Raw genomic sequence first — 21180 nt, forward strand, 5'->3', positions numbered from 1 at the left:
TATATCTAAAGAAGGACCTTATTAGCAAAATGTACACGTATTTGCTGATGTGCAGGCACCCACATATTAGCTATTTTAAACAAGCGACAGATCTGAGCTGTTTGTTCATTCGTAGTAGTGGATTTGTAGTAATTTAGCCCCACGCTTTGGTCTAATCGATGGTGTGTGTCTCCTAGAAGGCCGGTCAGGATAAAAGCTGTGGTCCACAGAGCCACAACAGAGGACGAAGATAAATAGTCAACCACAAAATTCATTCTCCTTATATTCCCAAGTAAATTGCAACTGTTTGGCCTGGATTTGGCCAGTGGAAGCCCCTTTCAGCTGGCCGCAGTGTCTTTAGATAATGTCCCTGTCAGTCTTTAAGAACTTCCTTATTTTCTGGCTCAGTAAGATTCCAGGCTCATCTTGTGTTTTTCCTGTCCCAGTGATGAAATCAGGCATTTCTCCAAAACGCATTGATTTAGTCTTGGTGCGGCACTTAGAAATCAAGATTGGGGGTGCACCCGGGTGGCTCAGTCGGTTAAGCATCTGCCTTCAGCTCAGGTCATGATCCCAGCATCCTGGGATCAAGGCCTGCATCGGGCTCCCTGTTCTGCAGGGAGTCTGCTTCTCCCTCTCCCTCTCCCTCTGTGCTCTCCCTGTCTCTCTCTCTCTCAAATAAATAAATAAAATCTTAAAAAAAAAAAGAAAGAAAAATCAAGATTGGTAGTAAGCGTGGTTGTCGCTACTGGTGTGTCATTGCTTTTAGACTTTCTCAGAAAACAGTTTGGCAGGTGGTGGAGGGGTGGTGGACACACCAATGTACATAGGTCTTTCTGTTTCTTTGTGTTAAACACCGTGAGTTCGTACTGATATCTCCCATTTCTGTCTGATACCATGGCGTTTATTTTAGCCTTCTCTTTTGAAATTTGTGATTTCCTTCTACGGTTGTGAGAAACCTGGCTCCCTTCATCCTCATCATTTTACTCACTCAGTCCTCCTGAATGTCACTAGTCCCCCCACCGTGCGGGCCGCCGCCTCCACCCCTACCCTGCTGGACTCCCCTGCTGCACCAGCAGAATCCTTACCCTGGCCTTCTCGTGTGTGCAGAGCCCGAGCCAGCTGACTCCTCAGCACTGACTCTGCCAAATACACTGGCCACGCTGGCCAAACCCTTGACTTTGTACACATAGATGGATTATAAGCACAACTTGAGACAAAGTGTTTCCTGAAATTATAAAATCAGGATATTAATTTTTTTTTTCATTACGCAGTCACATAGTTTAGTTTCGATCCTTATTTGCAGAGGACAGTGGGACTGACTTACGTAAGGTCTGGAAAGAATGCTATTGATAAGTGGGCTTAGCATTTCTTTTACTTTTTGAGATGTAATAGTAACAGACACTTAGGGAAACCGTTTCCTGAGCAGGGCCGAGCTGGAGGACAGCTGCTTTCTGGGGGCCACTAAAGCTTTTCTCACTGGCCTGGGAAGCTCTGAATTCCATCCTGGTGGCGATGACACTTAAAAAATAGGTATGATAGTATTTGTCTTAAATTGGCAACCAATCTATTTACATAAATTCCTTTCTCAGTTTGATCTAGCTATAAAAATGATTTAATTTCTGCTTTAGGAACTAAGAAAAATAGGGAAAATTATTTGTTTTTTCCATTTCCTGATGTATTTGATCTGTTTTTAGTTTTTGACTCTTTTCTTTGCCACCACATTCTTCTTCTCTTAGTTCACTTCCTCCCGTCTGGTATTCCTGAGTATAGACGTGCTCGGTTATTTTCACGAGTGCGGGACCGACTGGATAAAGCAGAGTAGTAGAGTATCTATATCATGGTTATCTTTGGAATGTGTTGATTTTTTTTTATAATTGAATATGAGCCCATTTAATACTTTGACGTTCTTATAAATCACCTCTTCGTGATTCCAGGTCCCTCCTCCCTTAGAAAAATTCCCCTGGATGCCACAGCAGTGTACTAGGAATAAGTAAAAATAAATTTGAAAGAAATCTGGCTCACGGTCTCTTAGGAGACTTGATTACAGTATGGGAATAAACCTGTAAAACGCAACATGCCCTATGTCACGTGACAATGGAAACTCCTTGCAGAGTAGTAATAGTGGATGTCTTTCTTTTTGCCTTTTTAAATCCCTCCAAATTCTGCTCCCTTGTCCTTACCATAACAACTCCATCCCAGAACCAACAGCCATTATTGAGGGGCCCCGGGAGCAGCTTTTGGTACTTCACTTGGGATGCCATCTGACCCTCTTGATCTTCCTTTAGGGTCTGCAGGCATCAGAGCAGTGACAGTATTACCAGATTAGCACTGTGAAAATTCGGGATGCCCCCAGACACCCCCAGCTTTGGAATAGTAAGTGTGCTTATTCAACCTCCTCCTAACCCTGAGGCTGCTGTCCATTGTCCTAAAGCAAGGCCACCTGAAGGACACAAATTCTGTAGTGCTGATAGGGGGAAGGAAGTTAACTCCTCCTCTATATTAGACACAGGGAAGGTTGTTTGGAAAAAACCAAAACCAAAACCAAAAACAAAAAAACCCTTCTAACCTTAAACCGAAAGAAAGTGCCAAATATAAGGAGTATAGGGATAATTGCAAATTTTAAAAGCTTTACTTGAGGAAACGTGGCCTTATTGGGTGTCACAGGCTTCTGACAAAGCCAAGGAGAGCCAGTTGACAAAGTTCCTGGCCATTCATCATCATCATTCATTCATTCATTCAGTAAATATTTTTGCTGGTTTTAAAATCCTCTGCTCAGTTCTGCGGTGGCTGTTTGTTCACCCAACAGAAACAATAGCCAAACACACAACTTGGGAGCATCTGGGAAGCTTTCCAGTTGTCCTGTTCTTACCCAATCCATTCTGTAGTAGAAATAGATCTCCCTTCCAGGCCAACAAAAGCTGTGCTTGTAACTGAGATTTCTCGGAGCAGAAGTGATGATTAGGTGATCAGTTTAAACGTGTGGTAATTTCTCACCTGTAAGAGGGCATGTCCTGTCAACAAAAGAAGCTTTGGAAAGTTTTCTATTAATATTTAATAAACCTACACTTGGCCACATACATGAAAAACATCTGATGCAGTTCTTGGCACCATAAATACTAGTTTAGTGGGACTTGGTTTTCTGAACTGAAAACAGGTGTTGTCACAGTAGCTGAAATGGAAATAATCCATTCACTCGACTCCTTAACCATTTATTTCTTTTCATTGTCTCCTGCCACAGCTGCTGCCCAGCTTGGACCCGAGGATTCCCTGTCTGGTTGCCCCAAGTCTCAGTAACACCTGGGAAAGCCTTGCTTTAACTATATCAGAACCTTCACATGTTAGGAAAACTGGCGTGAGGAATTGCAGTTCTTAAAAAGTGATCTAGTCTACTGATTAGGTTTTCTGTCATTTATTAAATTAAGCAGAGGGACAGGGTGAACCTGTTAGGTTTCCTGTCACCTAGAGAGCCGAATATTTAAGTATAGTGTAAAGTGAAGAGGCTTCCTATCCGAGGGTCAGGATGGGATAAGAATCCTAAAGGCATCCTGTTTAGTTACAGTCCTCAGACATCTGTGAGATGATTTACTTATTTATTTTTAAAAGAGTGTTCAGTACTGTGGCATAAGTGGTTTGTAGTATTTAAAAGCATAATTGTTATCACTTCATGTAATTGTGCATTTCTACCAAAATATTGTCTGGCTCAGGCCTAGGTCTGGTTCATTTTCCTGAGCAGTGCTGATTTATAAGTAGGCTAACCCCTTGGTTAAGGCAGAATGCACTCAACCACTTCCCTAGGCATGCCAGGGAGCCAAATCGCTAATATAATAAGAAAACATTTTTTTAAGATTGTATTTATTTATTTTGAGAGAGAGAGAGAGAGAGAAAGAGAGAGCATGAGCAGAGGCAGAGCGAGAAAGAATCTCAAGCAGACCCCATGCTGAGCACAGAGCCAGACTCGGGCCGATCCCACAACCCTGAGATCGTGACCTGAGCTGAAATCATGAGTCAGACGCCTAACCCACTAAGCCAGGCCAGGTGCCCGTAATAGGAAATCGTTTTTAAGTGAAATGGATGAGAAGGAATATATGTATGTATATATATGTGTATATATATGTATGTGTATATATGTGTGTATGTATGTGTATATATATGTATGTGTATATATGTGTGTATGTATGTGTATATATATGTATGTGTATATATGTGTGTATATATGTATGTGTATATATGTGTGTATGTATGTGTATATATATGTATGTGTATATATGTGTGTATGTATGTGTATATATATGTATGTGTATATATGTGTGTATGTATGTGTATATATATGTATGTGTATATATGTGTGTATATATGTATGTGTATATATGTGTATATATATATACACACACATACATACGTAAAAAATATGTAAAAGTTGAGCTTTATGTTGGAGAAATGGTATTTATCACTTGTAGATTGGAAGAGAAAATACAGTGTCATGTTACTAATAGGAAAAGTTTCATTCTTATGTTTTGGTCTAGATCTTCGTGTCTGTCATCATTAGACACTCAGCATTTCATAGCTAAATAATGCTATTGTGATTTATTCATATGCTAACATTGTAAGATACATGACATCTTCATTGTGTGTGTGTGTGTGTTTGTGTGTGTTTTACTCATTTTAAATGCATGTGAGTATTTAAACATCCATCTGTTAGTCTGACGCTCTACAGTTCCTAAGGACTCTTGCAGTCACTGAGAGTGATTTTACTGTGGTCCAGTTCACCAATCTCTGTGTTTCCTCTACTAGGATTTTAGCTTAATCGATCGATTAAATAATTAAAGACTATTTAAAAGCTATAAGGTGGCCAATGAAGACCAGGACAATTTGTCTTGCCTGGTGTGGGTTTGGTAAGCTTATGAACCTTTTATGATCTCAGGAAAAGAGGAGCTTTCCTTGCAAAGTCAAAAGGAAGCCATTTCAGGATTCATTCTCAACAGTGTGAAGTTGCAGGTGCCCTAACCTAACTGGGACTCTCTGCCCAGCGTGGGCATGTCCTGACATCGGCAGTTGTAGAGACTGTCCTATCAAAGTGACCGGTTGACTGAGTGCCCTGTGAGTGACCAACGTCCTTCTCAGCTCACTGACAGACTTGGAAGCTGAGCCCTTTGCAGACACCCCCAAAAGACAAACCAACAAAAACCGAAAAGCAGTCTATTTCTAGATGTCCGCCCAGCTGCTGTATTGATTTGCTGTGCCATATCTGACAGATTAGTTTTTATATCTTAGCAACTTACCTTGTTTTCATTGAGATATACTATAAAATGTTCTGTTTCCTTTTGCTGGGTAAATAAACAGTGGTATTTGGTAAAAAAAAAAAAAAAAAGTCTTTTATGGTCAAGACTTTAGACAGTGTACTGAGAAGGAGCCATTGTATTATTAGTATTGTTTTAACCACATTGCCTGGGACCTCAGTAGAGAGCCTTTAGGTGGGAAAGGTGTTGTGTTTGTTTCTACTATTTCCTTATACTGGGAAGGTAGAATCGCTGAGTAACTTGACATGATCAAATTCAGGTAATAAAAAAATTAAAATAAACCCTGGATATCTCTTGTCTCTTCCTGGGCCGCAGAGCAGGTGCCACCCCCCGCCCCCCGCAGTGTTTGCTCTTGGTAACAGGTAGGGATTTCTGGTCACCCTCCCCGTGCTCTTAGTACTCTGTGTCTGCCATCTTGTGCGTTGTTCCCTTTGTGTCCAAAGGGTCAGGTCTAATTAGCGTATGAGAGAAAGAAGAGTAAGCAGCATCTTCACTCAGCTCTCCCTCGAGAATCTCAGACCCAATACAGCCTGTGTGGCTCACGATTGCCTCCCAAAATTGTGCTCTTCCCCTGTTCTCCCAGCTCCAAATAATAACAGCTCCATTTGTGGTCAGCTCCACTGTTCATGTGAACAACCTTGACCCCGCCCTCTCTCCCACCTCTCACATCTAGTAAGTCACCCTATCCAATCAGTGCTGCTTCTGCTCTCAAAGCCGGTCCACTGCTCCACCCCCAACCAGAGCCCCCGTCGTCCCTTCCCAGGACCCAGCCAGTGGTCTCCTCGCTGCTCCACTGCCAGGCACTCGGTCCTCTCCAGCCTGCAGTCACAGGGGCTTGCAAAAGGCAAATGTGATCAGCGCTTAAATTCTGCCCTTGAGATAACACGCAAAACCCCACGACACCGCATGTCTCGCACACCCGCCTCTCCCCACGCGGCCCTCACACGCCTCTTGCTGTCCTTGCTGTGGTGTAGTCCTGTGTCCTGCCCTGTTCCCTCCCTCCACCTGTGCACTGCGCATTCTGTTGCTTCTTCCTGGAGCCCGTTCAGTGTCTGTCCTTCTCATTACCCTGAATTAGGGGGCAGATGGGTCTGCCTGTTCATCCCTGCGCCATGGCTCCCCGAACAGTGCCTGGGACATGGGCGTTAATAACTCCTGAATGAACAAGTGACTACAAATAAAACTAAAGACAGCAATAAGAACTTTTAAAGTTAGTATTTCTCTGCAAGGCATGTCTTACTATCTAAGAGAAATGTGTTTTGAAAAAGCAAGCATTTTCTAAAAGTGTATATATCAAGCACAGGTTTGTTGTTGTTTTTCCATTACAAGAAAAAGAAAAAAAGGAAATAAAAAGGTAAAACAATTCAGCCAGGCATCTCCTGACCACACTTTCTGGCTAACTACCTTTTGTGCTGCTCGCATGAGGAGAGATGGCTCTGGAAAAGGAAACCGAGATGAACCCAGGGAGCCAGTCAGACCACGGCCAGGGGCCCTCATGAGTTTCCTGCGTCCTGTGGGAAGCCCGAACATTGCTGGGGAAGGTCTTCTGACTTCAGAGGGTCCCCGTGAAGTACTAGGAGAATCTGTCCTGGACACGAGGCCAAGCCAGACGGTGATCCAGTTCATGAACAGAAGTGACCGTCGCCGTGAGGGCGAACACAGCACAGCTCGGACACGGCGCCAGGAACAAAGGGACCAAGGGGAGCAAAGCCGAGTCCTGCCGTCAGGACGGCTGACGGTATTGCTCACACTAAAAGAGGACTTTGGGGGCGCCTGGGTGGCACAGCGGTTATGCGTCTGCCTTCGGCTCAGGGCGTGATCCCCGCGTTCTGGGATCGAGCCCCACATCAGGCTCCTGCTCCGCTTTGAGCCTGCTTCTCCCTCTCCCACTCCCCCTGCTTGTGTTCCCTCTCTCGCTGGCTGTCTCTCTCTCTGTCGAATAAATCAATAAAATCTTTAAAAAAAAAATAAAATAAAAGAGGACTTTGTGTCATTGTACGCTCACCGCGTGCCAGGAGTGTGCCAAGTGTTCCAGTGAGCCGAGCGTCCCGTCTTGTGGAGCAGTCCTGGGAGCTGGGTGCCAGTGTCACCTGCTGCTACACTGGCGGGCTGCGGTGGTCTCCTCGAACGTTCTTTCAGGGCCTCAGTATGTTAATAAAAAGGCAAAATAAGGCACCCTATTCCGGGTGCTCTGAAGGCGGTATAAGTCAGGAAATGCCTAGATCTACCTGTATGGAGAGTGTATAATCACTAAATAATTCAAATGTCAAGAAGTTTAATTTTGAGGTGTCTTCTTTGAACCCTCCTGCTCCTAAAACTGGGTTAGGTATCCTTTTTCTGAGCTTCCGTGGCAGCCTTTCTATCTTTGCAATTGCCTTAAATCTTTTCTGGAACGGTGTGATTGGGAGGGCGGGGGGTGGTGTGCCTGTGCGTGTGTGCGCCCGTGCACATACACGCACACGTGAGCAAGAGAGAGAGAGTGGGAGCCAGAGGGAAATGACATTTTTTTTAAAAAAGTGTCACTTTTAGGGGCACCTGGGTGGCTCTGTCAGTTAAACATCTGCCTTCGGCTCAGGTCATGATCTCAGGATACTGGGTCGAGCCCCAAGTTGGGCTCCCTGCTCTGCGGGGAGTCTGCTTCTCCCTCTGCCCCTCCCCCCAATTCGTGCTCTCTCTCTCTCACAAATGAATAAAAAGTCTTTAAGAAAAATAAAAATTTAAAAAATATGTCATTTTTAAATGCTCTGTCATTGTGCTTCCTACATGGCATTGTCTGTCTTTGGTACAATAATACGATGCCTTATTCTTCTTTGTAATTCAGGCTCTTGGCACAGTGCCTGGCACATGGCACTCGTTAGCTACTCAGATGTTTATGAATGCACACAATCAGTAACTAGCAGAGCCAGGATTCAAACCTGAGGCTCCAGGGCTGTGTGACTCTGACACTTACGGTCTTTCTTTTTTTTCTTTTTTTTATTTTAATGTTTTTTTAATTATATTATGTTAGTCACCATACAGTACATCCCCGGTTTCCGATGTAAAGTTCAATGATTGCGTATAACACCCAGTGCACCATGCAATACGTGCCCTCCTTACTACCCATCACCAGTCTATCCCATTCCCCCACCCCCCTCCCCTCTGAGGCCCTCAGTTTGTTTCTCAGAGTCCATAGTCTCTCATGCTTACAGTCTTTCTAACCAACAGTCCCTGCCCACTTCGGGAAGTACAGTCGAAGGAAGGGGATTAAACGAGTCGATTCCATCAGATGGAGACCACGATTTTGCCAGGAGAGTAAGCAACAACATGCCTTCACCCTTGGGAGAAATTCTCATCTAAGGACTGGGGAAGGTGGAATGTACATATTGAAAGTTGGCAGCAAGTTAATGAGCATTGCGTAAGTTTGGTACATCGATAAAGAGGTCAAAGTTTTGTGTACTTTGAAATTAAAACTTCATTATGAGCTGTCCTTTCGAAAGGGCCCCAGCATCGTTGGTTTAAAAACCCACACCCAGCAAACAAACTGTAGGTGGAAGTACGAATTGCTGCAGCAGCCTCTTTGGAGAAGAATTTGGCAAAAATTCACAAATTTGAATTGCACATATCCTTTGACCCAGCAACTTTAGGTCTAGAAATGTGTTCTACAGGGATATGTGCACATATGCACAAGGAAATAGGTGCCATTATATTTACAGTTGCACTGTTCATAGTACAAAAGATTAGTAACAACCCGAAAGTCCGATACGTACATTAAATATGTTATTGTATATTCACCCATGCAATGAAGTACTATGCAGGCATAAAAAATGAGGCTTTTCTCTATTTACTTACATGAAACTCTCGCCAAGATACATATTTTAATTAGAGAAAAAATGTCATTCATGTAAAAAAAGACTATGTATACGTGTGTGTATGCATAACCTATTTCTAGAAGAATTCGCAGAAAACCAGTGGCAGTGGCTGCCTCTGGCCGGGGACGCTGTGGGAAAAATGAGAAGCACTTTCCACTCTCTGATCATTTATATCTTCTGAATCTTTTACTAAGAGTCTATATTGCCTATTCAAAATTAATAAATAAAAATCCAGGGCACCTGGGTGGCTCAGTTGGTTAAGCATCCGACTCTTGATTTCGGCTCAGGTCACAATCTCAGAGTCCTGAATCTAGCCCCGCGTTGGGCTTCCCGCTCAGCGGGGAGTCTGCTTGAGGATTCTCTCTCTCTCTCCCTCTGCCCTTCCCCCCAGCTCGTGCTCGAATGCACATGCACGCTCTCTCAAATAAATAAGGAAATCTTAAAAAATCTAAACCTACTGGAGACTTGGATTTTTTTATTAGCAACTTTACCTTTTGATATAATTTCCCATTTATAGAAGAATGCAAGAACTACCAGAACCTTCCTAGGAGCATGCCTCACATTTTGTTGTTATGTCTCTTTAATTTCTTATAATGGGGAATATTATTCAGCCTTTCTGTTTTCTTGACTGTCAAATTTTCTGGTTATTATGTAGAATGTCCTTCAGCTTAGGCTTATCTTATATTTCCTCCTGATTGATTCAGGTCGTATGTGTTTGGCAGATACCACAGAGTGGTTGAGGTGTCCTCCCTGCTTCATATCGGGAGGCACTGTATTTGTGTTCTAAGCCCTACAGGAGATAAGGTGTTTCTTCAGGGTGAACGTAGAAACTTTTAGGTCCTTTGGCAGCACTTGAAGTGGGAATTTGAATCCCTGAGCCATTCTTTTCATTTATCCTTTTGTCCAGTGACATTAGGAGTTACCAGCCAACCTCATGTATTGGTTTTCCAGATATCTTCACAAATATATACACAATCGCCCAGCTCCTTACTTCTCATAAGAGTATCCAATGGAGGGGTGCCTGGGTGGCTCCGTCGGTTAGGCGTCTGCTTTTGGCTCAGGTCATGATCTCAGGGTCCTGGGATCGAGTCCCGCATCGGGCTCCACGCTCAGCATGGAGTCTGCTTGAGATTCTCTCTCCCTCTCCCCCTCCCGCTCATGCCCACTCGCTCTCTCTTTCTCTTAAATAAATACATCTTCTATTTTTTTAAAAAAATCTGATCAGAGAGCCATTTCCAGAAACTCCAGAACTAACTGAGAAACCTCATTCTTAAAATTCTGTCCCTCTACGAACACTCTTGGTACAAAATCTGCATTAGTCCGGCTGCCCAAAGATAAAGAACCAGTGGGATACATGTGTGTTTATACAGACACACATACAGAGATTTTTGGCCCACACAGTTACAGAGGCTGAGAAGTCCAAATTCTGCAGTCGGCCTGCTAGAGTCTCAGGAGAGCCAGTGGGGCAAGTTCTAGTCTGAGCCCGGGTATAAGGACAGGAGAAGACCTGTGTCTCAGCTCAGAGACAGTCAGACTGAGAGACAAAGCATTGTTTCGTACTCGCCCTCTTATTCTGATCAGGCCTTCTGGATTGCGTGAGGCCCCCCACATTGGGGAGGGCACTCTGCCGTGCTCAGTGCACTGATTCTAATGTTACTCTCATCCAATCCAGAAACACCCACACAGACACCCCAGGATACTGTTTGACCGAATGTCTGGGCACCTCACGGCCCCGTCAAGTTGACACATAAAATTAACCATCACAGGCACACGTGTCAGTTTGTGTCAGTACTGGTGACATTAACTTTGAGCACCTGGTTCAGGTGGTCACAGCATTTCTCTCCTGTAAAATTTGTTGTCTTTCCCTTTGTAATAATTAGGTAATTTGCAGGGAGATACTTTGCGGCTATGTAAATATCCTGTTCCTCATCACACTTTCAGTTGCTGGTTTTCACGGGCACCGATCATTTTCTAACTCACATCATTCCTTCCATATTTCCTAATTGTCATTCCACTCTAAGGAAGAGCTTTTCCTTCTCCAATTCACTTCTATTTTATATCCGTATGGACTCATAGCCTCTTATTTTATTTGGGGGATTATAATGTCACTGACATTACTTATTTCACTGCCCACGTGGTTCCAGATTTGGCCAGTGGCAGCCCATGCACTTTGGTTCCTCTTTCTTCTGACATGTCCCTGTCATTCTCTGAGTACTTCCCTACTTCCTGGCTCAACAAGATATTCCAGACCCATCTTGTACTTCCCCTGCCCCAGCTCCAGAATCTGCTTTTCTCCACGGGACCCTGGGTCTTTTTAGTTAAGAATACAAGCCAACGTCTGGGTGTCATTGCTTCTAAGCTCCCTCAGAAGCAGAGCTAGGAAACGTGCGTGTACACGCATCTCTCTCTGCCTTTCCCCTCCCTACGCCCCACCACATACACGAGTTCAAACTGATACCTCCAGTTCCAAGTCAACCCCCTCAATACTTTGTAACTTCCTTCCCTAACAGTGAAAAACGTGTCTCAGACAGTGAGTCACTGTAGATTCTATTTTAATTATCTTTTCCTGGAATATAAATTACTATTTGTATCTAGATTACGTGAAGCTGCCCATGTGAAAGGAAAGGGTCTTTTCTGATAGAACATAGGGATATGGCCCAGTAAAAACTAGGTGATGTCGTGCTGTACTTAGTCTCCCACCTCCCATGTTTGACTCATAAGGAAATAAGAAAAGTGAAACTAAGTACATAATTTTTTTTAAAAAATGGTATTGATGGTAGGTGATTTAAAGTCTTGCACACTTGATGGCCTGAATTTTCTCTATAACTAGGATGCACACCGTTTGCTGAGAGAACGGAGGTGGGCTAAGGGGACTCATGCCTTCATCCCTTCAGTTTTTGATTCACCAAATACTTAACCAGCCCCTATAAGTTCCAGGCACTGTATTGCATGCTGAAGATAAAGCAATGAACAGGGTAAATATGGTCTGTACTCCTGTGGAGACAGACGATAAACAAGGAACTTGGCGTAACTACCATGGAGGAAACAAGCGTGGGCAGTTGAGGTGGGAAAAGATCTTGTTTTATTCTTGGCCAGAGCACAGCCATCAGGAGTAGCTGGCGTGAGATAAGCCAACGTCTGGATGTCAGATTGGCTTAACACTGAGGCTTCCCCTGAAAAATTTAAGGATAAGAATAAGCATTTAGATTTATATTTTATGGAGAATGGATTGAAAGGGAGTCACGCCAACGAAGATGATACCTGTGATGGGGAAGACGCCTGTGACTTCGTTTCTTACAGACTCTGTTCACTATCAGCGTTCTCGACCTGCAGAAAATTGTCATATTGTTGGTCTGATTTGCATGTCTTTAAATGTAGGTAAAATCGGGCCATTTTCATAGAATTTTTTTGGTATAACTAGTTGTATTCATTTCCTAGAGTTGCTATAACAAAATACTACAAACTGGGTGGCTTAAAAGATGAGACACTCTTTTATTTTTATTTTTTTAAGATTTTATTTATTTGATAGAGAGCACAAGCAGGGGGAACAGCAGAGGGAGAGGGAGAAGCAGACTCCGTGCTGAGCAGGGAGCCCGATGCAGGACTCAATCCCAGGACCCTGGGATCGGGACCTGAGCCGAAGGCAGATGCTCAGCCGACTGAGCCCCCCAGGCGCCCCAAAGATGAGCCACTTCCTAGCTCACAGTTCTGAACGCTAAAAGTCCCCAGACAGGGTGTCAGCAGAGCCATGCTCTGTCTGAAACCAGTAGGGGAGACAGCCTTCCTTGCCTCTTCCCAGCTTCTGGGGGTGACCATGGCTTGCACCTGTCTGCCTGTGTCATCACATGGTGTCCTCCCTGTCTGTCACCATCTTCACGTGGCGAGTTCCTCTTCTCCTAATCCAGGCATGTTGGGTTAGGGCCCACTCTCATGGCCTCATCTTGATCACCTCTGCAAAAGCCCCGTTTCTAAATAAGGTCACGTTCACGGGTACCAGGGATTAGGACCTCAACATATCTTTTTGGGGGGAGGCCACAGTTTAAGCCATGGTGCTAATGACCCATGGTCTTTGTTTTCCCAGGTGCCTGGTCTGTTTTCTAGCACTGTCTATCGACGTACATTGTTGGCATCTTGTTTGCTGTTTCGAAAGGTCATCATTCTCATACCAGAGTCTTCAGGAACGCCCGGCGTGTGATCTCCGTTATCGCCCACTTCTGTACTTTTCTTCTTTGTACTTCCACTTTGTTTTTCCACTTCATCTTGCTCACTTTTCCCCACCGTTTCTTCTCGCCCCTCTGTTCAGCAGTGTCCACTCCCATCCTCACGTCTGTTAGTGTCGCCTTCGTTTCTGTGCGGTTTTCCTCCTCTCCCGCTGTTTCCTTGAGCTCGTCTGGTTTCTTTTCTCCTTTTCCAAAAAATGGTTTGAAACATGGTTTTTGTATTTTTAAATGATGTTTTCTTTGATCTCTTGGTTTAGAGGGCTATATTTTCTTTACATTCTTTGCTTTCATGCAGAAATATTTTCCCATCGTTTTTCTCCTTTACAACATACTTATTTTTTGTGGATATTCTTGATCTCCCCTTTGTCAGTTTCTTTGCCTGCTTTTTTCTTGTAATATCTTATCATGGGCCCCATCCTGGGTCACTCTTGATTATTGCCATCTTTGAGTAATTGTGGTTCATTCTGGGTTTGTTACTAATTGAAAGTGAGTGTGCGGGATGACCAGTAGATAACCGAGCTTGGGATCTGTTATTTCTAAACCCTTTCTCACCATCCGTGTGTCTGAAAGGGCAAGAAGTTTGCCTGACTAGCCAGTAAGCCCCATAAGCATGCCGTGAGACTTCTAGGACGTAAGTTGGCATCACCTTTTTTCATTTACCAAGATCAGCTGCTGCAGAGCAACTGTACCTGCTTTTTCTCTTTTGCCTCATCACACCGACAGCCTGCTTTCTGCAAAAATGTAATTTCGCTCATCTCTTCCTTCAGTCCCGTCTCGCCACTATTTAGAAGTGCGGAACGGGACTCACTGTGTTCCACAGCCGCCAGCCCCCTGAGACTCTATCAAGAGACTGTTGGTTTGCTCACTGGAGACCTACAGCCTCCTTCTGGAGATTTCTGCTCCAGGGCCTGGCATCTGCCAAGGTGCTTCTTCTCTCTTAGTGACCTCCCTCAACGATGTCGACTTTTCGTGGCGCTTCGCACCCATCCTTCACAGATCGCATTTCAGAGTTGGGGCTGGGTTTTTGTGTCCTAGTAGGTAAAGGTTTCTGGCTCTGTTTCGTTTTGTTGTTCTTGATGATTTTCAGAGGGTGCAACAGGGCCAAGGTAACCATACTCTGTCCTCCTTAAATGGGAGTCCCTTAGGGGTATTTGAAGGTGATCCAGGACCCAGCCCTAGAAAACTTGAGTGTTTAGAGATCATGAGAAAAGGAGGGGCCAGCAAAGGAGAGGAGGAGGAAAATTCAGAGCAGGCGGCCCCACGGAAGTCACGAGAAGAGTGTGTTGAGGAAGCAGGAGTCCATGTCAGAGGCTGCTGAGACGCCGAGTAAAGTGGAGACAGAACATCAGCCGGGGGACCCAGCTGTCTCATTGGGAGCTAGCTGTGAGCAGCAGGCTGGAGTTGTTTAAGGAGACAGCAGAAGGCAGAGAGATGGCACGTGCAGGTGAACACGTTTCCTGGGCAACACGAATGTTCCCAGCAACTCAGGATTTCATGTACCTGGAAGAGGGAAGGAAAACAGGCCAAATCAACGTGATTAAGCAGCTTCCACCCGAAAGCATGATTCCCATGAAATAGGTAATATTTACTCATGAATGAAGGTTCTGTTGACTGCTTAGACTATTCACAGAGACTTTCCCTCCTGATTATAACTGATTTCATGTTGTTTAAGTAGTCGATCAAGGACAACACTGAATTCTGTTAATGGGTGAACTAACCCTAGACGCCCCGAGGGTACGTCTGAAATCTCATCATCTGAAGTCTCCTCTGCCCAGCTCAAAGTTAAATGTATTTTGCCCTTCGTGTTCAGTAAGTGTTCAGATTCTGTCCACTTTCCCTTTGCAGTAACTCAGATTTCTCTTTCTCTCATTTCTGCTGCCATTCTCCTCATTGAGGGCCCCTCTCATTGACCTCTTTAACTAGAAGAGGCTCCCCTGACTCCTTGTCTCCAGTCACATCGAATTTAAACCTCCCTAGCCTGGCTTTCAAAGCCTTTCCCAGCGGTCGAATCCAGCTCCCTCTTACTTTTCCAGCTGGTGCCTGACATTCCCTGACGCGCGCTTTCTGCTCTAGGAAGGCCAGCCTCCCTCCTGTTCTTCCAGTCTTGCCACGTGGTTCTGCCGTCACGCCTAAGCTGCTGTCGAGTTCACGGTAGTCCGCAGTTAGCCCTTCCTCATCAGTAGTAGCAGCTTCTGTGTACGCCCCCCGCCCCCCAGAGGTAAGTTCTCTGTACGGTTGTGCCCATGACTGATGCAAGGGAGCCCCCCAGACAGCTCGACTTCCTGTTGTAGCTTACCTTTTAAGTGATGTGCAAATTAATGGAACTATGTTTTTTAAAAAATGCTCCAGAACTCCTGTACAAAAGACTGTTGTCCTCCAAAGGCATTTACCTTCACATCTTCTCCATTTTTCTACTCATTAATTCAAACACGTGTTAGGGGCACCTGGCTGGCTCAGAAGAGCATGTGACTCTTGATCTTGGGGCTTTGAATTCGAGCTCCACGTTGGGTGTAGAGATTACTAAAACAAACTTAAAAACACACACACACACACACTTTTAGAACCTTTTTGTTTCATTCAGAAGCCAGTGAAAATACCTGGCCCATTCAATAAATATCTTTAAACTTCTTAAAGAAATGGAGGTTTGGTTTTGTTTACAGAGAGACAGAGAGTGTGTGTGTGAGCCGTGGGTAGAGGAGGAGCGGAGGCAGAGGGAGAATCTTCAGCAGGCTCCTCGCCCGGTGCAAGCCAGTGCAGGGCTCTATCTCACAGCCCTGAGATCATGAGCTGAGCTGAAATCAAGAGCCAGACGCTCAACCAGCTGAGCCACCCAGGCGCCCCAAGAAATTGAGTTTTAAAAATCAATGTTAAGCTATTTTACGTATTTTGGAAGCTCTGAAGAAAAAACAAATCTGAGCAGAGCAGAGACCAAAATGTCAGTGTTGGAGATGGGGTCTCAAGAGTGGCTTCTTGGAGGAGTTGATGCTTAGGCTTTTGAAAAGAGTGAGAATTTGCCGAGCGGATGGAGGAAGAAGAGACTGGGTGGGGAGAGGGTATTGTAGGTGGAATGAACCCCATGGCCACGCCGTGAACTGTAACAAACCTTGGGTACTCTAAGTAGCTCATTGATGTAACAGGAGGAGTGACTGAGACAGAGAGATGGAGAGAGGTATAGGGAGGGTGATAGGACTGTGTCATGGGTATTTAGGAGAGTCAAGTGAAGGGAGATAGGGAGGCCAGAACACAGAACGCTTCATATGTGCTTTGCTCCGGACTTCACATACTCCTTAGGTTCCTTACTGAAAGGGGTGTGTTGTGATCGTCTCTGCCAGCCCAGTACATGCCTTTACTATCTCACCTGTCTTATTATTATTATTATTTATTTGCAGTACTTCCCTGCTCTTTATTCATTTTTTAATCCCCAGAGTTAGGCCCCATGTCTGGCACATAGTAAATATTGAATAAATGTTTGAAGAATGCATTATAAAAGTTTGTCATAAAAATTTTGCACACAGAAGGCATAAAAATGCCTTCCTCGGTCTTTTGTAAGAGATGGCATCACCCTATTTGTCGTGGAGGATAATTACGGTAGCTCCTTAGGGAGGCATACCAAGCAGGTGACCACATTACCTTAGTGCTAACTTCTTTTTTGTTTTTTTTATTTGAATGTTTTTTTATTATATTATGTTAGTCACCATACAGTACATCCCTGGTTTCCGATGTAAAGTTCGATGATTCATCAGTTGCGTATAACACCCAGTGCACCATGCAATACGTGCCCTCCTTACTATCCATCACCAGTCTATCCCATTCCCCCACCCCCCTCTCCTCTGAAGCCCTCAGTTTGTTTCTCAGAGTCCATAGTCTCTCATGCTTCATTCCCCCTTCTGATTACCCCCCTTTCTTTATCCCTTTCTTCCCCTACCGATCTTCCTAGTTCTTATGTTCCATAAATGAGAGAAATCATATGATAATTGTCTTTCTCTGCTTGACTTATTTCACTTAGCGGTATCTCCTCCAGTGCCGTCCATGTTGCAGCAAATGTTGAGAAGTCGTTCTTTCTGATAGCTGAGTAATATTCCATTGTATCTATGGACCACAACTTCTCAATCCAGTCATCTGTTGAAGGGCATCTCGCTTCCTTCCACGATTTAGCTATTGTGGACAATGCTGCTATGAACATTGGGGTACATATGGCCCTTCTCTTCACTACATCTGTATCTTTGGGGTAAATACCCAGTAGTGCAATGGCTGGGTCATAGGGTAGCTCAATTTTTAACTTTTTAAGGGACCTCCATACTGTTTTCCGGAGTGGCTGTACCAACTTGCATTCCCGCCAACAATGTAGGAGCTAGTGCTAACTTCTTAACCCAAGGCTTTCCAAAGCAAACTGAATAGCGGGTTGGTGTTAAAGTGTACACTGGCGCCATCTAGCGGTAATTTTAAGCCTTAACCAAATTGAAAGCTTCGTCTGTGGTAACCACAGTTTCAAGCAAGTTTCTAACATTTTATAAATTACCGAAGTATTGTATTTAATACTATATTTTGTTGACCCTTTGCCACTATCTTCACATTAATAGTTATGCATTCGATGGTTTTATACACGTATTTTAATTGTGTTTTACAAACAAGATGTCTAGAAGTTTTGATAAGCAAAATATTCTATTTGAAATAAAATGGAATTTCATAATTAGGCAGACCTGGAGTCTTAGACCAGCATTCTGATCTCAGATGCTATTTGCTGTGTCTTAGTTCATAGAGTTCCAGACTTGTGAGGTCATCTTTTTTTCCTAACCACTTTCTCCTTTATTTATTTATTTATTTGTTTGTTTATTTATTTTCCTGTTTGGACAGTGTTTCTTAAACTAAAGAATCATGTCCTTTTAATTCTTGTCCTTGAAGACAGCTGTTGAATGTGTCCTGCAAATTTGCAGGTTAAGCCAGAAAGGCTTGGGTAGTGAACCTTAGCTTTTTATTATTTTTGTGGGTGTTTGAACATGAGTTATGTGGACATTTTGCTTGTGGCTTGTCGTTCATTGATTAACAGCTGAGGCAGGGAATCCGATTATGATCACTGAATTAATTCCTCATATATAGGGATTGCTATGATTTTAGTAGCAATGTTAATATAAAATAAAAGCATTTATTAAAAATATTTTTCATGCAGAGCATAATTGGAAGCATAAGATTAATTGCCCCCCCCTTTTAAGTACTTAATGCCAGAGGGAGAAAGGGGTATAATTATCTCCATTTTACAGTTGAATCTGAAATGCATGGAGGTGAAGTAACTTTCACAAGGTCTCACAGCTATTATATTTGCAATGTGAGTGTTCAGACCCAGATGGAGAGGACCCCAGAGTCCAGGCTCTTAATCACCATGTAAACTCTGTGTCCAACAATGAGGGACGACTCATAGGAAAACTACAGTAGAAAAATGCACAGGACAACCTTAAAGTGGTTATTAATAGCTTTTATTTAAATATACAGTACTTAATAAAAATCTTGGCTTTCATTTATTGTTGGCATTATCAGCATCTGTTTGTTTCCACTCCTAATTATAGCCAACAGCCTTCAGTCCACCGTGAAGGAAGTTGAAGGTTCTTTCCTTGTGCTTGCAAAGAATTAGTTGTTTCCTTGCTACACTGGTCCTAAGCAAGAGTGCTTCGGGGCACAGCCGCTGTCTGTGGATGAGCATTTTGCCCATCTCAGCACTCCCTTCATTCTCGGATACGAAATCTATGTCCACCTGTGCCTCTCAGCAGGGGGAGTGTGTCGGCAGCACCTCGTGTAGAAACCTCCATTTGGGTGTTGGTCTGGTTCATGGATGTTTATATGTGCGAGTTAATGTAGGAATAGTGAATAGAGATGGGTTTTCTAAGTTTTATATTTAAACTTTTTCTTTGTAAATATGAACACATAATTTTGTGCAGTTGCAGTCATATCATATATGCCGTTGTTTTTTTTTTCTTTTTTACTCTTTTTCTTTGTTCCTGTGGCTTCCCTCCATCCACCCACATGGCCTTCCTCTTCATCACCCTGTTGTATGTATAAAAGGGTACATAAAACATAACAAGTAGTCTTCCTTTTTCCCATGCTTGTGTAATCATGTATCAAATACATCTATGTACAGTTAGACATACAAATCATCTATGGGGCAGCGTTCGAGCGTTTTATGGTAAAAAGGTGCGATCGTATTATAAATACATTTAAAAATACACGTACGTGTCAACCAGCTATCCCCCAGAAATAAAAGCACTGATTTGTAAGATTATGTGTCAGGACTATTTTTTACAGTATTATTCATAATAGCAGGAAGGAAGAGGGATGATTGAATAAAAAATGATAATGTACACCGTGAAATTTTAGGCAATCATTTAAAATAATGAATTTGATGTGTGCTGGAAGCATCTCCTCTACCATTCTCTGTTACGAATTTTAGTTCTTACTCCTTTACTGACATTTTAGTGTGGTTTCAAGAGGGAGAAAAAAAGAAATGTATTTGGACAGTTGTCTTTGTAATTGCAAATCTGGCTAAGTAGATTCCAAGACCAGCTTTAACTTCTATTTCTTGTCTTACTAGAGCTCTTAGTGTAGAGCCCCTTCTGATCCTTTAGTATTTGGAAATAGGGAATATCAGCCCTCCTTAAAATTACATTCTTTCTTCTTTCTTGGCTTTTAACTCCTACTGGTCTTTCTACCAGCAGCATCTGAAGGGGCACAGCCTTAAGCATGGTCTCTAAAATTAAATTCAGAATTAATGAAATGTCAGTTCAGAAACTATTCCTGGGACACTTGGATCTTCTCTAGGAAAGACAGCATTTCTATATAACCACAGCTACTCTTCTGTTTCTTTTGCTTCTGTGCAGATTTGAAAAAGGACGCATCTATACATTCATTGGAGAAGTTGTTGTTTCTGTGAATCCTTACAAGTCGTTGAACATCTATGGGAGAGACACCATCGAGCAGTATAAAGGACGTGAGCTGTACGAGAGACCTCCTCATCTTTTTGCAATTGCTGATGCTGCTTACAAAGCTATGAAGAGGCGCTCAAAAGACACTTGTATTGTGATATCAGGTATTCCGAGGGGATCCCCTGTACTTTCAAGGTCAGAATGCATTTGACTTACTAGGTACTCAAGGATCCAAACTGTTGAATAGATCTTTTTTCTTTCCTTGAAGTTAGAAATGTAAGCAATTTTATAGGAGGAAAAAAATTTGCAGTGAACACCAAATCATTTCTGACCGATGTCTAGTCTCGGTTCGTTTACAAATCCATGTTATGTGTGGATGGACTTCTGGTCGTGAAAGATTCTTCCATCTCCAAGACATAAAAGTACTGGATAAAATGTAACAAAGATTATTTTAAATAACAGCAGAATGAAAAGAAGAAAATGAGATCCTGAGGTACAACTCAAAGTCAGACTGGCGAGCAGGAGTTGGTGTCACGGGACATACAGGCACGGGGACCGGAAATGGGCTGTCCGAGCCGGAGGCAGGAGCTTCAGAGCCCGCAGAGCAGGGAGGCAGGTGATAGACCCCGTGTGCCCGAGCGCTGGGGCTGAGCTCTTCCAGCAATCTCGTGTAATGTGACCTGGGGATAGGGAAAATACCTGCCCGCGGACCCAGGATGGCCTCTCCCAAACTGTGGGAATTTATTTGGGTGCTGTTAATACCTCACATCTGCATTAGGGGCTTTATACTTTTGAAACTGCTTTTATGACCTTTATTTCGTTTTGGTTATCAAAACAATTCTGAGTGCTAAGACAGTTGTGTTTGTACTTTATAGATGAGAATATTAAGGGTCAGAGGAGTTAAGTAACTTAGTGTTGGAGA

The 21180-nt window shown here is 43.4% G+C and overlaps 1 protein-coding gene across 2 annotated transcripts in view; it reads left to right on the plus strand.

The window, feature by feature from the left end:
• MYO1D (myosin ID) overlaps window positions 1-21180 on the plus strand; it is a 331010-nt gene that overhangs the window by 65123 nt on the left and 244707 nt on the right. For both annotated transcript variants that reach the window (XM_044390721.3, XM_026517625.4), the window contains exon 2: window positions 20214-20422. In XM_044390721.3, coding sequence (XP_044246656.3) covers window positions 20214-20422 — 209 coding nt within the window. The remainder of the gene's footprint in view (window positions 1-20213; window positions 20423-21180) is intronic.

Source organism: Ursus arctos, unplaced genomic scaffold, assembly GCF_023065955.2.
Source record: "Ursus arctos isolate Adak ecotype North America unplaced genomic scaffold, UrsArc2.0 scaffold_24, whole genome shotgun sequence".
Classification (NCBI taxonomy): Eukaryota; Metazoa; Chordata; class Mammalia; order Carnivora; family Ursidae; genus Ursus; species Ursus arctos.